Source organism: Podarcis pityusensis, assembly GCF_964106645.2.
Source record: "Podarcis pityusensis genome assembly, chromosome: Z".
Classification (NCBI taxonomy): Eukaryota; Metazoa; Chordata; class Lepidosauria; order Squamata; family Lacertidae; genus Podarcis; species Podarcis pityusensis.
The window spans coordinates 4590519-4607674 of NC_138044.1; the positions used below are offsets into that span (position 1 = coordinate 4590519).

The 17156-nt window shown below is 44.3% G+C and overlaps 1 protein-coding gene across 4 annotated transcripts in view; it reads left to right on the forward strand.

Annotated features, from left to right (window-relative positions):
* COL27A1 (collagen type XXVII alpha 1 chain) overlaps positions 1 to 17156 on the forward strand; it is a 264834-nt gene that overhangs the window by 194936 nt on the left and 52742 nt on the right. For all 4 annotated transcript variants that reach the window (XM_080990772.1, XM_080990773.1, XM_080990774.1 and 1 more), the window contains 5 exons: positions 1098 to 1151; positions 2305 to 2358; positions 5515 to 5622; positions 15525 to 15578; positions 16426 to 16533. In XM_080990772.1, the coding sequence (XP_080846898.1) occupies positions 1098 to 1151; positions 2305 to 2358; positions 5515 to 5622; positions 15525 to 15578; positions 16426 to 16533 (378 nt within the window). The remainder of the gene's footprint in view (positions 1 to 1097; positions 1152 to 2304; positions 2359 to 5514; positions 5623 to 15524; positions 15579 to 16425; positions 16534 to 17156) is intronic.

Consider the following 17156-nt stretch of genomic DNA (forward strand, 5'->3'; position numbering starts at 1 on the left):
CTGGCGTGATTGTCACAAGTGTGTGATTATTTGTGCTACTGCTTGTCTTTGATTCCTTGGGCTACAACAAAACAAATTCACTAAAAAAAAAACAACGGGATTTTTTGTAGTTTAGAAAATGGTTGAAAGGTATGTGAGGAACAAATGGCTATGGGAAGATATGTGTTCACTGCAGTTGTGTAAGTCAGTCTCTTTCCAGTTTGGGGTCCAATTGGGGCCAGATCACTCTGTGCCTAACCCACTCTATGTCCCGAATGCAAGCAGGGGCTTTGCACTAATGAGAGGCGCAGGATCCAGCCTCTGTTCAGCCCTTGTGCAAACAAATCAGAATGAGTGGTCAATACATAGGTTTTCTGCAGGGGCCCTTGGAGAATATCCCTTCACTGAAAAATTGTGTATTTAAAAAGCCTTTGAGGCCAGTGAGCATCATGACCCCACATGTGGCAGCAACTTCTGCAACTGCATTATGCATTGTGTGAAGTATTACACCCCCTCTTTCTCCATGTCAGATTAGGACCAAGGAGCCCATAAAGCCCTCTGGGGGACCTTGAGCAAGCCAGTCACTGCCTCTGTGTTAGCGTAACCTATCTCACAGAGTTGTGAGCATAAAATGGGTCAGGGGGACAGGGCAGAACCATGTACACTACCTTGAGCTCCATAGAGGAAAGGCTGGGGTCTAAATGTAGTGAGTAAATGAATAAATACATTGTTTTCTTGCATTTGACTTCAGTTCTTGCATTCTGAGCGATCAAATAACTTATCCTGGTTTGCTTTCTTCACACTGTTGTTATCAAGTGTCAGGGTTGCATGTTAATTATTCAAGATTTTAGCTTTCTTGGAGTCAAGGGCTGAGGCTATCATCAGTTTTTGCTCCTCCAGCATCCCTCAGACTCCAGCTTTTGAGTCATCAGGCATACCCAAGCTCTGCCCTCACCCAGGTCACCAGGCTCCACCCCTTGTTTCCTGGACTCTGCTCCCTCAGGCGTAAAGCTCTGAAACCCTGAGAACCTTGAAGCCTTGCTTCATGCAATTTTCTAATGTAATAATAAGCTGTCTTCAAAATTTGCCTCCCCATCCTTCCCTCTTTGCCCCTTTAGGGTGATCTTGGACCTCTTGGGATTCCAGGAGAACAAGGCCTCATTGGCCAACGGGTAAGTAGAAGTACCATTTCTATGAAGGGGCTACTTGCAGTTCAAACAAAATGTGAACCGTAGTTCTGGGCTGAATTGCCCTCCCATTTTGCAGCCCTGAGTGGTTTGGAGACCATGTTTCCCAAAGGTTCTTCTACACCTGTATCTACCTGTTTGCACTTTGCAATCTGCTTAGGTGATAATATTAGTCCCCTGGTGAGTTCAAAACATGTATTGAGCTGTTACCAGTCCATGTTGACAATGCTGAGCTAGATGGACTCAGCATGTCACCTTGAGCAGGGGTCCGCTCTTAGCTGCTGGATGCCCAGACAGGGACGTGGTCCAAATGGGCATAGCTGCAGCTATAGAAAGTAGAATTGTGTCTGGAGGAGCCAGATGAAGGGGTTCATGGACGGGTACATTTGAGGATCAAGTTCTAGCAAAGGCAAAGCAAGATACCAAGAGTCTGTTACTGCCACCTTTTGCTCCAGATTGCTCTGTCACAGGGCAGTTGTTGGGTTCTGAGACCAGTATTTATTGACTGGTATTGACTTTCATGGGTTTCAGAGGGGACATTCCCAGCCCCACCTGGAGATACCAGGGTTTGAACCTGAGACTTTCTGCTTGCAAAGGTTTTTGTTTTACCACTGAGTCACAGCCTTTACCAAGATGGAGATTAAAGGCTTATCCATGCTTACATTTCCTTCACGCTTTCCAGACATGGTCTGCATTTAAAGCTCTGTGCCCAAACACCTTTTTTTTTTTTCATTTTTCTCTGCTTTGGAGTTTCCCTTGCAAAAACCCACCCTTTACAGCACACTGTGGAAAACCCGAATTGAAGTTTGAGCACTAAAGAGTGGGTTTTCTACAAGGAAAGCTCCAGGGTGTGAAAAAAAGAACACTCAGACGTGGACCTGTACCTGGAAAGAGTGAGGCAAAGGTGTGTGTGGGTAAGCCCTAAAATGAGCTGGTGGTCAGGTTTCACTCGGGACTGTGCCCACAATTAGGGAGAGGGAGGTGACTGCTTCAAGCAAAATAAGGTAGTGGATGCTATACAATGTGCCAAACAGGTGCTCAAGGACAGAGTGGTTTGGGCTCTGCGCCCCGTAAGCTAGCCTGGTGATGATCTGTGATGGTTGCAAGTGCTGACAACTTTCCTATGTTTCCTTTGTAGGGTGATCTGGGCCTTGAAGGTGACAGTGGCCCTCTAGGGCCAGATGGGCTAAAGGTAACAGTTTTGTGATTTTTCCTCAAGAAAGGCCCTGCTTAGCTGAATCTTGATTTACCCAAATCTTCTTTCTCTTGCATGAGTCTGAAATCACTCCTGCCTTACACAGTTGAAGCCTCAGGAATGTATATCCTTTCCTTTTTGTTATTTTCCCACTGGACTCCATAACTGTATGAGCTCAAGTACTTCCATTCCTGGAAAACTCTGCCGAAAAAATATCCAGCAGCTTATTGTGTCAATCCAGCAATATGATTTGCTGCTCTTCACTGCTGCCATCTCTCATGAACGTCTGAGCCAGACAATCCCTTCTTACAAGATAATCCCTTATTTTAACCTCTTGCTGTGTCTCCGCCCCCCTGCAGGCTTATTGAATGGTTCCTTTCCTGCCCTCAGCTAAATGATCTGGCTGCTTTTTGCTGCTCAGACGTTTGACCAAAGCCTGGCTTTCTTTGCATGTGGCAGAGTGAAGTGGGGTGGTTAAGAGAACGGAACCACTGCATGCAGCAAATGGATAAAATCATTTGTAAATACTCCCTGCAAATAGAAAATTAGTGTCTCATGGCGACAGAGGGTTGTATCCACCAAAGTTATTTCCTGAGTGAAACGATTCCTGCTCATGCGGCAGAGCTTCCTTTCTCTCTCTTATTCCTCTGCGCTCCCCCGCACCTCCCCCAAATCTGCTCTGGGGTTTCCCTCAATCTTCTGGAGTAGATTAGGAAGAGTATGTGGGGTGCACAGGGGAAAAAAGAGGGAAAGGTAATTCCAGTGCACATGCGAAAGTAGGTCTGCTTGCTCAGTGACTTTGCTGGGTTCATCCCTGAAATTCATTCCCTGCTGTGTGGGTTTGCTACTTCCAGGGAGCTTATCCATTCTGTCGCTTCGGGCTCATCCAGACTTCCTTTTGTACTGCCCTTTCCAGGCACAGATCCACACTTTCCAAGTCCGTTTCTGAACAGGGTTCTTTTTCTTTCTTCTCACCACTCTGTCCCAAAAAAACTAGCCGTTTATCCCTAAGTCAGAACAAATGGCAGTCAGGTTTTCTGTGGATTGCTCTTTGTCCTGATTCAGCTGTGAACAGTGAGTTTTTCCAGGGGAAACGGTAGGACTAAAAAAACAACCCAACTGTATGGAGACAGACCTAGGGCTCATCCGTGCTTCCATGTGCCCCACCACTTTCCCCCAGGAAAACCCACCGTGTAGCACTGAATCAGAGCAAATGTCAATAGGTAATTTGATATGAATTTGCTCTGGGAACCTAGGATGAAAGTTTTGCATGAACGTTGTGAGATGACAACTTGGCCGCTGCCTCTTTCAAATGGGGCCATTAGATCAGTCTTGTAAAGAAGCCCACAAAGGTTACTAGCTAGCCCCGCCCCCTCTCGCAATATATTAGCCTGCTAAAAGCCTAGTAGCCTGCATTTCCATACTGGCCACAGAGAATGGGGATGCCACACCCTGAAGCATGAAAAGCAAGCTACTAGCCATTTAGCAGGCTCATAAAAACGATTGACTTCTACCAAATTGGCTGGTGGAAAAGGAATGGATCATTCCAGCCCTCCATAACCACCACCTGGCTGTGTTTTCATGCTGATTGTGGAGTATTAGGTCTTCATTCCTGAGCAAGTAGCACAAGAAACTAAAAAGCTGGTGATGGAGGAATGTCCTTTTTCTGCTATCCATTTTCTGAATGGGGGATAGAGAAGGGTGTGTGAGCATGTGTATAAACTAGCCTACTAAAATTTACATGGATGGCCCCACCCACTTTTTCCTCTGGCCCTCCCCACCACTGGCATGTGGCCCCTGGATGGTTGCCTGGAATGGAATGCGGCCCTTTTTCTGAAAAAGACTCCCTATCCCTGCCATTCAAGTCTGGCTGGAACTTCATCCCTCTCTTGGCCGATGAAGAAAGATGCAGCATTAATGAAATTTCCCTTCTGGTATCTTCATTCACTTCCCCCTCTGCTTTATAAATTTGTAACAGTCAAATGTGAATTGGACATAAAACTGGCAGACCATGTTCTCAAAGGAGTGCTGGGATCTGGTGCTGTGGTTTATTAGCAATAACAAGTATGTGTAAATAATGAAGTACTTGTAGACTGCATAGAGCAATAATTGCCACTGTAAATCCCTGAGAAGGATGTAAGCCCATTGCACAGATGGAGCACAGAAGAGCCTGCAGCTTGCCTAAAATCTTCCTGGTATATGTGTGGCTGAGGTGGGATACAAACGTGGGTTTCTCAGTGCTAGGTCCAGCCCTTCCCTTACCATAACACACTTTTAATAGGGGGCATAAGAGCACACATCTTGTTTCCAACAGAATGCAATCATGTACTCCCAAGAAGAAACCTAGCAGAGCATGAAGACAGAGCAACAGCCTTTGCTTGCTGTTTTCTCCTCCATGCAGCATTTAGCAACTGGTATTCAGAAGTACATGGGACACGTGTGGCGCTGTGGGTTAAACCGCAGAGCCTAAGACTTGCCGATCAGAAGGTCGGCTGTTCGAATCCCCACGACTGGGTGAGCTCCCGTTGCTCGGTCCCTGCTCCTGCCAACCTAGCAGTTCGAAAGCACGTCAAAGTGCAAGTAGATAAATAGGTACCACTCCGGCAAGAAGGTAAACAGTGTTTCCGTGTGCTGCTCTGGTTTGCCAGAAGAGGCTTAGTCATACTGGCCACATGACCCGGAAGCTGTACGCTGGCTCCCTCGGCCAATAAAGCGAGATGAGCACTGCAACCCCAGAGTCGGCCACGACTAGAGCTAATGGTCAGGGGTCCCTTTACCTTTTTATTCAGAGGTACACTACCTCTGGACCTGGAGGTTTCATTTTAACTGTCATGGCTAAGGGCCAGTAATTTGTTTACTCCCCTTTGAAAGCCAGTGGCGATTATCGTGGCTTGTGAATGCCATAAATCAAACAGTAGTCCTAACTCCTGATCAGCAGTGGCAGGGCTTGATTAAATGTTATATCCAGCACTGCATCCATAGCCCTGTCCCTTGCACTGACTGGGCTACAAGTGGTGGTGGGGGGGACAAGGGGGGGAAGTCTCTGTGTTGAACTATGCCAGATTTCTGTCGCATTCTTTTTCCTTGCTGGTGAAACTCAGGGCAACCTGTGAGGAAAAACAGAAAAGCAACTTACCCATGTCACTCTTCCAGGGAGACAAAGGAGAACCAGGCCTAGAAGGAGGAACAGGAGACAAAGGGCAGGAAGGCATCAAAGGAAAAGAAGGACCTCCTGGATACCCTGGGCCCACAGGCGTTCGAGTGAGTTTGCAAAATCACTTGCTTTTTCTTCGAATAATTTTACTTTGCCATTTAACCATGCTGGCATCTTTCCTTTTCCTTCTTTTTCAGGGTTTGGGTGTTGTTTGTACCCTTTCTATTCTTACAATATGGGTTTTAACAGAGTTTCCATTTTGGTGATTTCACATACCTACCAAGGTTCCTAAAGCAATTTGATACTCTGCATATTTTCTTATGTACCAGGGCGGGGGGTTGTGGGACACAAAGGTAACCTTTCAGGCTCCCTTCTGCCCCAGATGAGATGCTTGGCGTAATTCTGCTCATCCAAACTCCTCCACCAGATCGCAAAGTTCCCATAACTATGTAAAACTGTCAAATGTGAATTGCTTTTAATTTGCACAGGTTACAAAATGAAACTTTGGAGGATGGGGCAGAGTTTGTATTACAGACAGCGACCATTTCTCATGGAGGTTCCATTGCTGGTCCCTGCATGTGTTGGCAGAGCACATCTAGGTGAACCCCACCCCATCATACCCTGCCCCACCCCCTTTACAACCCCATTACGCCGCCTTCTGGGTCCAAAAGGACCTGTGCATTGGTGATTGTGCATTAGTTGCACACACCTAAAATGGTCGTCACCTGCATATTTTCATCAGTTGCACACACCTGCAGGATTTTCTTTGACTTACTCAAAATTGTTATTTATGTCACATGGATTATGCCCATTACTCTGACTATAGCTTTATAGTATCTTAATCTGGTGAGCAGGAAGGGCTCCCAGTCACCCACTACTGATACCAGGAATACGGTTAGCCATCTTGCAGCAGGGGCTGCTCCTGTCTTTTAGACTCTGCAAAAAAAGAAAACCCAAACCTCTCACCCATTTTACAAGAACCCATGTAACCAGTGACTTTTAAAAACAACTACACTCATACAAGCAATTTTGAGCTATGCAGCACCAGTAAATAAGCTAGACCAGTTTCTTTGTCTGCCCTCTGTCAAAGTACACCAAAGTGCATGATGGAACCAATATATTTTTGCCAGCTTGTAATCACTTCCCTCTGTTATTCTTTATTGCAGTGTTATGGTGCCATCTCAAATTTTAGTACATATTTTTATATAGTCTGATTTTAAAACACACACACACACACACACACACACACACACAGGCTAAACACTGGCTCAGACAAGTTGTGAAATAACTACATTTTCAGTCTTACAAATGTTTGCTAGCTCAACTGCTTCATACCACCTGCAGGCCTGCCTCCCCTTTTCTTGATCCATCCCATAACCTTTATCTGCTCCTCCGTTTCTATCTTTGTCAAGTTCTGCACTTTTAATAAAGTACTGTTTGGGGGCAGGGCAACTATCATGTAGCAGAATCCTATTTGTTTGCTTCCTCTGAAGACATCTGAAGGTTGCTTTTTTTATGTTAGGAATGTGAGATTGGCCTCGTCTAGTCCAGCATCCCTTTCACACAGTGTCCAACCAGATACCCCAAAGGGGAGGCATGTTTCCACGTCTGACTCAGTATAAGGCACCTTCTTGTGTTACCATGTGGCACAACTACAACTCCCTCTCTTGTCCTGAGCTCGCTTTGTGGCCCCTGAAGTTCTCTTTGACCAAACGTGCAAAACAAAACATTTGGTCAGTCCAAGGAGAGGGCAGAGAAGAGATTGCAGGAGTGAGCCCAGCTGAAGCACAGGAGAGAGAAAGGTACAAAGGAAGAGACAATTGGGATTTGACACATGTGCTGATCATTAGTCCCACTCAGAATGGAACCATTGGAATTGAGGGACTAGACAAACATAGGTATATTAAATACATTGGGTATCCTCTGAGTAGAATGTAGTTGGCTGCAACTCACAGGCTTTACATCTGTGCTTGGCTGGGGATTTGATTCAAACTGACCTAATTTGCACTTTCCAAAACAAAACAAAACAAAACGTGAATCAAAGCACAGCTATCCTTTTAAATTTGCCCTCTGAATTTTGCAAGGCAATGCTCCAGCCACGCAAAGTGCACACAAATTCATATACTAAAGTAAAGTGTACATAAAACGCATATACATATTAGTGCAAATAACAAAAATAAATGCATTGCATTATGGAAAATTGCATACAAAAATTAGTGTACATTAATAGAAATTTGCAGTAAAATGCTGGTGAATTTTCATGATTTCTTTTTTAAAAAATCACAAACTGGTGTGGATATGTGAGCTGAACTTTTAAGACTGGAAACCAGCAAAATGTGACAAAAACCAAGGTCATCAGATTTGCCCTTCTTTAGTGCTCACCAGGGAGAAATGTGGGGACCGAGTCCATTCCACACACACTCCTGTTCAAAAGTACTTCCTTCTGCATCCTAACTGCAAGCATATAGCACACTGTCAAAAACGTTGCTGCCCATTCAGTCATCCCCCTGCGGTTAACATGAACCAAAGGTTCCACTATATGCACCTTTCCAGCCGTTATCGGGTGAGCCAGGAGCTAATTGCAACCCATGCCATCCAGTAGCTGTTGCTCTGTGAAACATCCTCTACCTCTTCTGCGAGGGACCAAGCATTTCGCTTTCCTCCTTCATCGTACAACCGATGAGCCAGAAGCCACAGAAGGAGCTGGGCCAACTGGCAGAAGCCCGGCTGATGGATTTTCAATTGCTGTCTGTTGCCGAGCACTGTGGCTTTTCATAATAGGCTGCCCTTTCTGCAGGGTCTGAATGTTGAAAGAACAGACGTCTTGCAGTTCCAGGAAAGAAATTGCAAAGCTCCTTGGTAGTGAAACAGTGTTCTTAGGAAAAACAAGAAAGCTCCTGTTTTGTTTTTACTGAGCAAGTAGCTCAGCTCTTCCTCTTCAGATTACTTCTGTGTGTTTCAAAAACAGCAGCTTTAAATGACAGGCATTCCACCACTTGTGCTAGTTCTTCTGTTAACAGCCATGATCTCATCTGACATATTGTACCATACTATCATTGTCACCATCATATATACCTAATTCCTTAAAAATCAGCGCTGGCACACCACAGGGATGTGTGCTAAGTCCCTACCTGTATTCATTGTATACATACTGCATGCATACCTGTCTACTGCAATTATTAAGTTTGCAGATGACACCACCATAATGGGTTTAATAACAGGTGGAGACGAATCAGCGTATAGAGGGGAGGTCCAAAAAATATCTACATGGTGCCTAGGGAACAACTTGCACCTTAATATCAGCAAGACAAAGGAGATGGTGTTGGACTTTTGGAGGAAGAGAGGAGAACTAGCCCTGCTGTACATCAGGGAGGGCTGTGTGGAGAGAGTCCCTGCAAATACTCACAGCACGCAGGGCCCGGTCCATGCAAATACTCACAGCACGCGGGGCCCAGTCCCTGCAAATACTCACAGCACGTGGGGCCCGGTCCCTGCAAATACTCACAGCACACGCGGCCCGGTCCATGCAAATACTCACAGCACGCGGGGCCCGGTCCCTGCAAATACTCACAGCACACGCGGCCCGGTCCATGCAAATACTCACAGCACGCGGGGCCCGGTCCCTGCAAATACTCACAGCACGCGGGGCCCGGTCCCTGCAAATACTCACAGCACGCGGGGCCCGGTCCCTGCAAATACTCACAGCACACGCGGCCTGGTCCATGCAAATACTCACAGCACGCGGGGCCCAGTCCCTGCAAATACTCACAGCACGCGGGGCCCGGTCCATGCAAATACTCACAGCACGCGGGGCCCGGTCCCTGCAAATAGTCACAGCACTCGGAGCCCGGTCCCTGCAAATACTCACTGCACTCAGGGCCCGGTCCCTGCAAGTACTCAGAGCACTCAGGGCCCGGTCCCTGCAAATACTCACTGCACTCAGGGCCTGGTCCCTGCAAATACTCACAGCACGTGGGGCCCGGTCCCTGCAAATACTCAGAGCACTCAGGACCCGGTCCCTGCAAATACTCAGAGCACTCAGGGCCCAGTCCCAAGAGGGAGGAGGACTACCCATTTTTCCTGAACCATGCATAATTAACCACTTTCCTCCTAAGCTATAAAAGCGCAAGCTTTCTGACACAGGGGATATGCTCCAAGTTTTCTTGTTTTGGTTGCCCATGTGCCTTCCCCAGCTTTACAATATCCCTTTTCAGATTCAGTGTACTCCTTCCTGCTCTGAAAATCCAAAGGTCAGTCAGTAACTGTCTGTATGGAAGGTTCTTCACGAAGAGGGCTGGCAAGGGCATTCCAGTGGTTCGTTCACTTCACTGGGCAGCCTCACACAGCTGCCACCAGCTTCTGATAACAGAGGCACATTTTTATAATGGATGTGGCATCAGAAAATAAGGCAATGGGGGCAAACAAAGAGAGAAAGACGCTCAGCTGGCCCTTCACTGAAACACAAAGTCTTACACCACATTGACTGATTCTCCAGCAAGCTGGAGGGCTGCACAGTCAGTAGGGCAAATTTTGAATGATGCTCACTGTTTTGGTTCCTATATTGTTTCAGGAAGTGCGAATTAGGTCAGTTTGCTTTTAAACGCAAACAGAATACATTTTCTCCCTTATCCCTCACCATCAGACACAAATGGCCCTTCCGTGCCTTTAGCTACAGTTTCTTCTCTCCCCCAGCCCCTGCATAAAAATCCTACTGCTTAGTCAGGATGGGGGAAGAGTGCCTATGAAATGTGGTTCTGATAAGTCTGAAACATTGATGTCTTGAAGTGGCTGCCTCTAATAATCCCACTAATTTCCTGAATCCTTTCAGTCTCTTTCTCTGTGTGAATGTTTATTAATGGGAAGATCTCGTATAAAAACCTGCAGAACAGTAGGAAATGGCAGAGTGCTGGAGTCTCTCTCTCCTATGTCATATTTGTTTATGTGAACCAGCTGCAACACAAAGTCATATAGACAAGGTTACAAGGACAGCTCCTGTCTGGGGTTTTTTCCTAGCTGGGGATTTGTATCCTGATTTTTTGTATCCCAGCATATTCCAAAGTATTGTAAAAGCTGGATTCTGCAATATGCAATTAATTATGCAAGATCAGCAAGCAAATAAAAATATGTTTGCAACAACCATCTTTTGTTTCTTTATATAGAGTATTAAAATAAGAGCCCTACAGGGTCTGCCTGAAGGCCCATCTACAGTGATACCTCGGGTTAAGAACTTAATTCATTCTGGAGGTCCGTTCTTAACCGGAAACTGTTCTTAACCTGAGATACCACTTTAGCTAATGGGGCCTCCCGCTGCCACAATGCGATTTCTGTTCTCATCCTGAAGCAAAGTTCGTAACCCGGGGTACTATTTCTGGGTTAGCGGAGTCTGTAACCTGAAGTGTCTGTAACCTGAAGCATCTGTGACCCGAGGTACCACTGTAGTCCAACATCTTGCCCTCACAGTGGCCAACCAGGTGTCTCTGAGAGGCCCACAAGCAGAACCTGAGTGCAAGAGGGCACTCTCATCTTGTGATTCCCACCACCTGGTATTTAGAGGCATATTTCCTCCAATACTAGAGGGAGTACATAGCCATTGTAGCTAGTAGCCATTGATAATGTGAGCACTGCTTGAGGTAGTGAAGAAAAACTCACAGAGCCATTATAAATTATAATCTTGTGTAAAGGGGATTAGAGAACCTCATGGGCACCCTAGTAGATCTTTGTGGGTCCTTTGGTACCTGTAGGCACCACATTGAGGATTCCAGCACTGCAGTAATCCAGCCTGGGTGCTATTGGGGCATGGAATACTATTGGTTGGTTGGTATTTGTCTATCTCGGGGGACAATGGAGGAGTGCGCCTTTGGAGGTAAAGTCAAACTGCTGGACGGTTACAATGCCTGCTGTGGCTGTAGAGACCGATACAGGAGAGACATGTTTTGTTGCAGCTGGGGCAGATGAAGGTGTCAGGTTGTGCTGCTGCAGGTGCAGGGGCTTCTTCTCTCTGTGCTCCTCCCAGGGGTCATTCCTCCTCTGCTCACTCTGGCATTTTTGTACTGCTTTATATTTTTAAGGAAAAAAATCTCAAAGTGGCTTACAATGCATGAAAATATCAAATAAAAAATCTGGAACAAAACATTACTGAAGAAAGTCAAATATAAAGTATACACTGAAAGCAACGTAATGAGTAGGAAACTAAAATTTTATCTTAAAGATTTCAAAATAAAACAATACAAAGGTCAACTACAGAATGCACATTTAACACAGCAAAGTTAACAAAAAAGATATTAAATGTTTCAAAAGAAAAAAATGACTAAAGGAAACCAAATATAAAATGCATATTTAAAACAGCACAATTAACAAGAGAATAAAATATTTTCATAAGCACAGAATATGTCTGCTGCTGTTATTGCCAATCCTGTCAGTGGTGGTTCATGGTAGGTGGTGGCTATGAAAGCTCGGGCTCAAAGACCTGGTTTTGCACTAAGGGACATCCAGGATCGTCTCTGGCCCCTTTAGCAGCCTCTGCCTTTGTAGCTGGAGTCAGTCAGGCCCTGCCCCCCTCCCCAGGCCAGGTGGAAAGGCCAGCAAGGCAGGGAGCAGGTCTTCCAGGAAAATAAGAAAAATAAGTAAAGCAAGGACACCACTTATTGAAGTCCCCACTTCTCAGTGGAACAGAAGATGACTATTACGAAGAAAATCATCACTGATTAGCTCTGAACAGGAAGTAATAAAAAGGAGCAGAAGCCGCAAGGAGGAAATTTTTAACTAAATGCACAGTAGCCCTTAAAAGCTACAGCAGTGGTTTGTCTGTTCATGCTGGACAGACTGGTGCTGCAATTGCCTTCTGCTGTAAAAGAAAAAAGAAAGAAAAGGTTACAGAACTTCTAGCTAGCAATATGGCGCTGTAATACTCTCTCTTATTTGCTCATAACTGGTTTAACCATTGACTTGTCTGGACTTCAAAGACGATTTGCAATCAATTAAGAATCTCCTACTCTCATACCTGCATCATCCCATCCTTTGACACACATTAAATTAGCAGCAAAGAGAGAGAGAGAGAGAGAGAGATGGCGTCAAATAGTTTTATTGGCAATATGCTTAAGGAAATTGTGGCACAGACCAGGTGTCTCAAACTGATGCAAGATAAACAAACTGAGGTGGGTCTTAAAATTACAGCCTTAGATTTTTTTAAAAAATGATATTAAGTGTGAGATAACCACTTTCAAAACCGAAATCTCAGATTTAACAGCAACATGCAGTTGAGTGGAGTCCTGTGAAAAGTACTTAACTTTACAAGAAGCCTGGGCAGAAGCCAATTACAAAATTCTGGACAACAGAGTAACATTTCTGGAAAGTTAATCTCTTAGATGCAACCTGCATATAGATGGCATTGGCAATATTCCAACCCAAGGCAATCTGGTATAGGTCATGGAGGATTTCCTCAGAAAATTGCTACAGCTGAGAACAAATATTCCATTGGAAATAAATCATGCCCCCAGAATTTCAATTTGCCAAAGGAAAAACTATAGATCCTTCAGATTTGCTTATAATTAAATTTATTCATATTGAGTTAAGAGATATTATTTTAAAAACAGCACATGAATGGTCAGTGAACATATCATTAATCTGGGGGAAAAATAAAATCTCAATTTTTCCAGACTACATGCATCCAACAATAATTTCCCCCACTTGAGCATGCCTTGAATATAAAACTCCACAACTTGAATGGAAAACATTGAGATCAAGATACATCACAATTCAAAATCCTCCTGAAACAATTAAATCAGTCAGGAAAATATGGAATATGGTGGCTAATAAAAACAAATTTGATAATTTTTCCCACAATAAACTGACCCTATGGGGAAATCCAATTATAAAAAATTGGCGTGGGCAGTATTGTGGAAAAATTGGATGGATGTGGGTATATTATCTTTAGATCAGTTAATAGATGAGAATGACCTTTTTTTAAAAAAAAACCAAACTTACATTACCTTAAAAGAAAGGTATCAACAGGAATGTCACTAAGGCAATATCTACAATTACAATGTATGCTAACATCTTTATTTGGACCAGTAGTTTTTACAGCCTCTAAGAAGCTGGAGATATTTGAACATCTGATTGAATCCTTAGATACTAAAAAACCCCAGCTATTACTTTTTATAGATATTTAATGTCTATTAATCAATTGGATGTACACACATTGAGAAATGAATGGAATAAAGATTTAATGAGAAAATATACTAGCCTCTATTTCCAGTGTGTCGCTAGATTATAAACTACGACTCATACAACAAAAAAGTATTGGACTCCATCACAATTTGCATAAACATGGTTTATCAAGAACAACATGCTGTTGGAGATGCAATAAGGACAATGCATTGTAGAAACATATGTTTATACAGTGCTCAATGTTAGCAAAATTTTTTGAAAAAAATACTACGATGTGTTAAAAACTGTTGTAGGGAAAGAGTTACAAATTTCAGAAGATAACATCACCTTAAAACAATATTCCTAATACAGTGGTACCTCGGGTTACGTACGCTTCAGGTTACATACGCTTCAGGTTACAGACTCCGCTAACCCAGAAATAGTACCTCAGGTTAAGAACTTTGCTTCAGGAGAAGAGAACTCATGCTCCGGCGGCGCGGCAGCAGCAGGAGGCCCCATTAGCTAAAGTGGTACCTCAGGTTAAGAACTGTTTCAGGTTAAGAATGGACCTCCAGAATGAATTAAGTTCTTAACCCGAGGTACCACTGTACATGGGACTTAACAAATGATCAACATAAATGGATTCTCCAGGACCTTACATCTACTAAAAGATTAATATTGATACATTGGAAAGACAAAAATATGGCTTCCTTTGATCAATGGACAGACAACCTAACAACTCTTGCAACCTATGAGCAGATCACCTTCAGATGAAGATTATCTATGGACAGATTTAATGATATTTGGAAAGTGTTTATCAAAACCGTAGTGACTCGTGAATCGATATATACACAAGGCATACAATAAGTCAATCTTATGTATGTATACATTGTATATTTTTGTAATTCTAATCACATTTTAATGACACTTCATTAGTGCTGTTGTGATGATTAGTGCTTTTTTCTTCCTCTTCCTCCCCCATTTTACTGTCTCTATTTTCTTCTTTATAATTTATTCTAATCTACTGTAAAAAATTTCAATATCAATATTTTTTTTTTTTTTAAACTGTTTCAAACTATGGGAAGACAACATAAAAAAACTGGATTTGGTGATGGCATTGGACTCTACAAAAAATGCAGTTTCACAGCATGGTGACCAGATGCAAAAGTGGACAAGGCTCTTGCACCTTGTGTCAAAAAAGGAATTTCACCTCTCCTTGTGCAGCCTAAGAGCCTAATGGTTGGGAATGGTATAGCCTTGGATACAACTGTAATACAGTAGGTGAAAACATTAGCATTGCATCCAAGGCTAGTGCTACTAACAGTAGACTCATTGAAATCAGTTGGACATGACTGACTTAGCTGCATGAATTTCAGTGGGTTCATTGTGTGTGGGACTTACTTGGATTCAACCCCAAATATCTCACCTTTCTGCCTCCAGACTTTTGAGGCATCTTGCAACCAACCAACCAACCCTTTCATAATCATTTGAAAATGCAAATAACCACCCAAATGAGGTTGTTAAATAGGGAAATCACATTTGAAAGAACAGCAGCAGCGTGATTGGACACACCTAAGATAAATTAGCGATTTCATAAAAGGAACCTGCAAGAAAGGCGTAAAGCAAAAGAAGTGTGAAGAGCTCATTCCGGGAATCACAAGTGGGTAGAGTTGCTGCTGCACTCATGTCCTGTTTGTGGGCATGGCACAGCCATCTGATTAGTCATTATAGACTAATAGAATAGAAGGGAGTTGTGTGCAAAGGGCACCAGTGTGAAAAAGTCTATCTGCTAATATTCTGGTCTCCTTTGGAAGGTGTTGAATAATGAAGGGGTGGTCTCTCTTTCTCTCTCTTCTCCCATCAGGGACCAGAAGGAAAACCAGGCCAACAAGGGGAGAAGGGGAAAACCGGACTAAAGGTATGGTTGCCTCTGTTCTTCCTGCTCCTGTTGATGCTCTATGAAATGCCCATAGCTCAATGATAGAGCAGAAGGTCCCAGGCTCAATCCCCAGTATCTCCAGGTAGGGCTAGGAAAATCTCCCTGTGTGAAACCCTAGACAACCCCTGCTAGTCAGTGTGGACAATACTGAGGTGGATGGACAAATAGTCTGACTCAGCATGAGAGCTTCCTCAGTTCCTGTGGTGTTCCTGATCTCCCATTCCTGCTTACATTTTGGCATAGTTCTCGCTGAGATGGCAAACCTCGTCTCCCCCAAAATAGAAAAGAGGCGCAGCTCAGTGGCAGAGCATCTGGTTTGCATGCAGAAAGGTCCCAGTTTCAGTCGCTGTCATTGTTGAGTAGGGCTAAGAATGTCTCCTGCCTCAGACCCTGGACATCTGCTGCCAGTAAGTGTAGACCATATTGACCTAGATCAAGAATGGGAGACTGCTAGCCCTCCAGCGGATGCTGAACTGCTGTTCATCATCACTGACCATTGCCCATTCTGGCTGGGGCTGCTGCGAGTTGGAGTCCAGCAGCATCTGGGTGGTTACAGGCTCACCATTCCTAATCCAGATGATTTAGGATAACTCACTTTCCTATATTCCTAAAACGAGTATGGGATTAAATCTTGGCCAGCCTTCTTGACATGCTAGGCTCCCCCCCCCCCTTTTCTTTGTTTTTGTTTTGTGGAAATATTCTGTATTTTGTTTGTCTGGCAGAGAACTCAGATTTTTGAGCCCCCTCTGTAGTTCAGAGTGGTACAGCCCAGACCATGAGCATTAGGTCTTTTGTTTCCCGTCACTGACACTTACACTTTCTTTAGGGCAGCAAAGGTCACCAGGGGCAACTTGGAGAGACTGGCCCACCAGGGAAGATGGGTTTGAGGGGGACTCAAGGTCCCAAAGGATCCAGAGGAACCCTGGGAGCAATGGTGAGAACAGTGTTGGCTCATTACATGTAATCCTGTGGCAGTTTTCCCTACCACATCAGGGGGGCAAAAATGGGAGTGTAAGCTTACAGGATGAAAGCAGCATTGTGGAGGTTGGGAATGCGTGTGGACGGATGCCAAAGGCCTCTAAGAGCCGTGCAGAAGAGGAAAGTACAGCAAGCATCGCTTCCATGATGATACACAAAACTCTAGATTTAATGGCTCAAAATAGCACAAAATGCTGGGTGAGTGAGGTTTTGAGGCAATATCAGACTTTGAGATTCATGGTTAACGCTCCACTTTCAGGGTTTCAGCCTTCTTTTTAGGGTTAGTGGGGAAAGGGGTAAAATCCCAGGCTGAGAGGCTATTTTTCTGCTTGGCTTGACATCTTCTGCTGTTTCCTCCACCCTTGGCCCACTTGGCTCTCCCATTGGTTTCCTGACTTTAACCTATGAATCAGTGCCCCAAACCTTCTCCTGAGCTCTTTTTTCTTGGACCTTTCAGACTAAATGTAAGGGAATAAGTTTAGGGTCAGTTTCTAGAGTGCATGCATTGTATGCGAAAGATTCCAGGTTCAGAATCTCCCCCTTTAGGTGGGGCCGAGAAGACCCCATTTTAAAATCTTA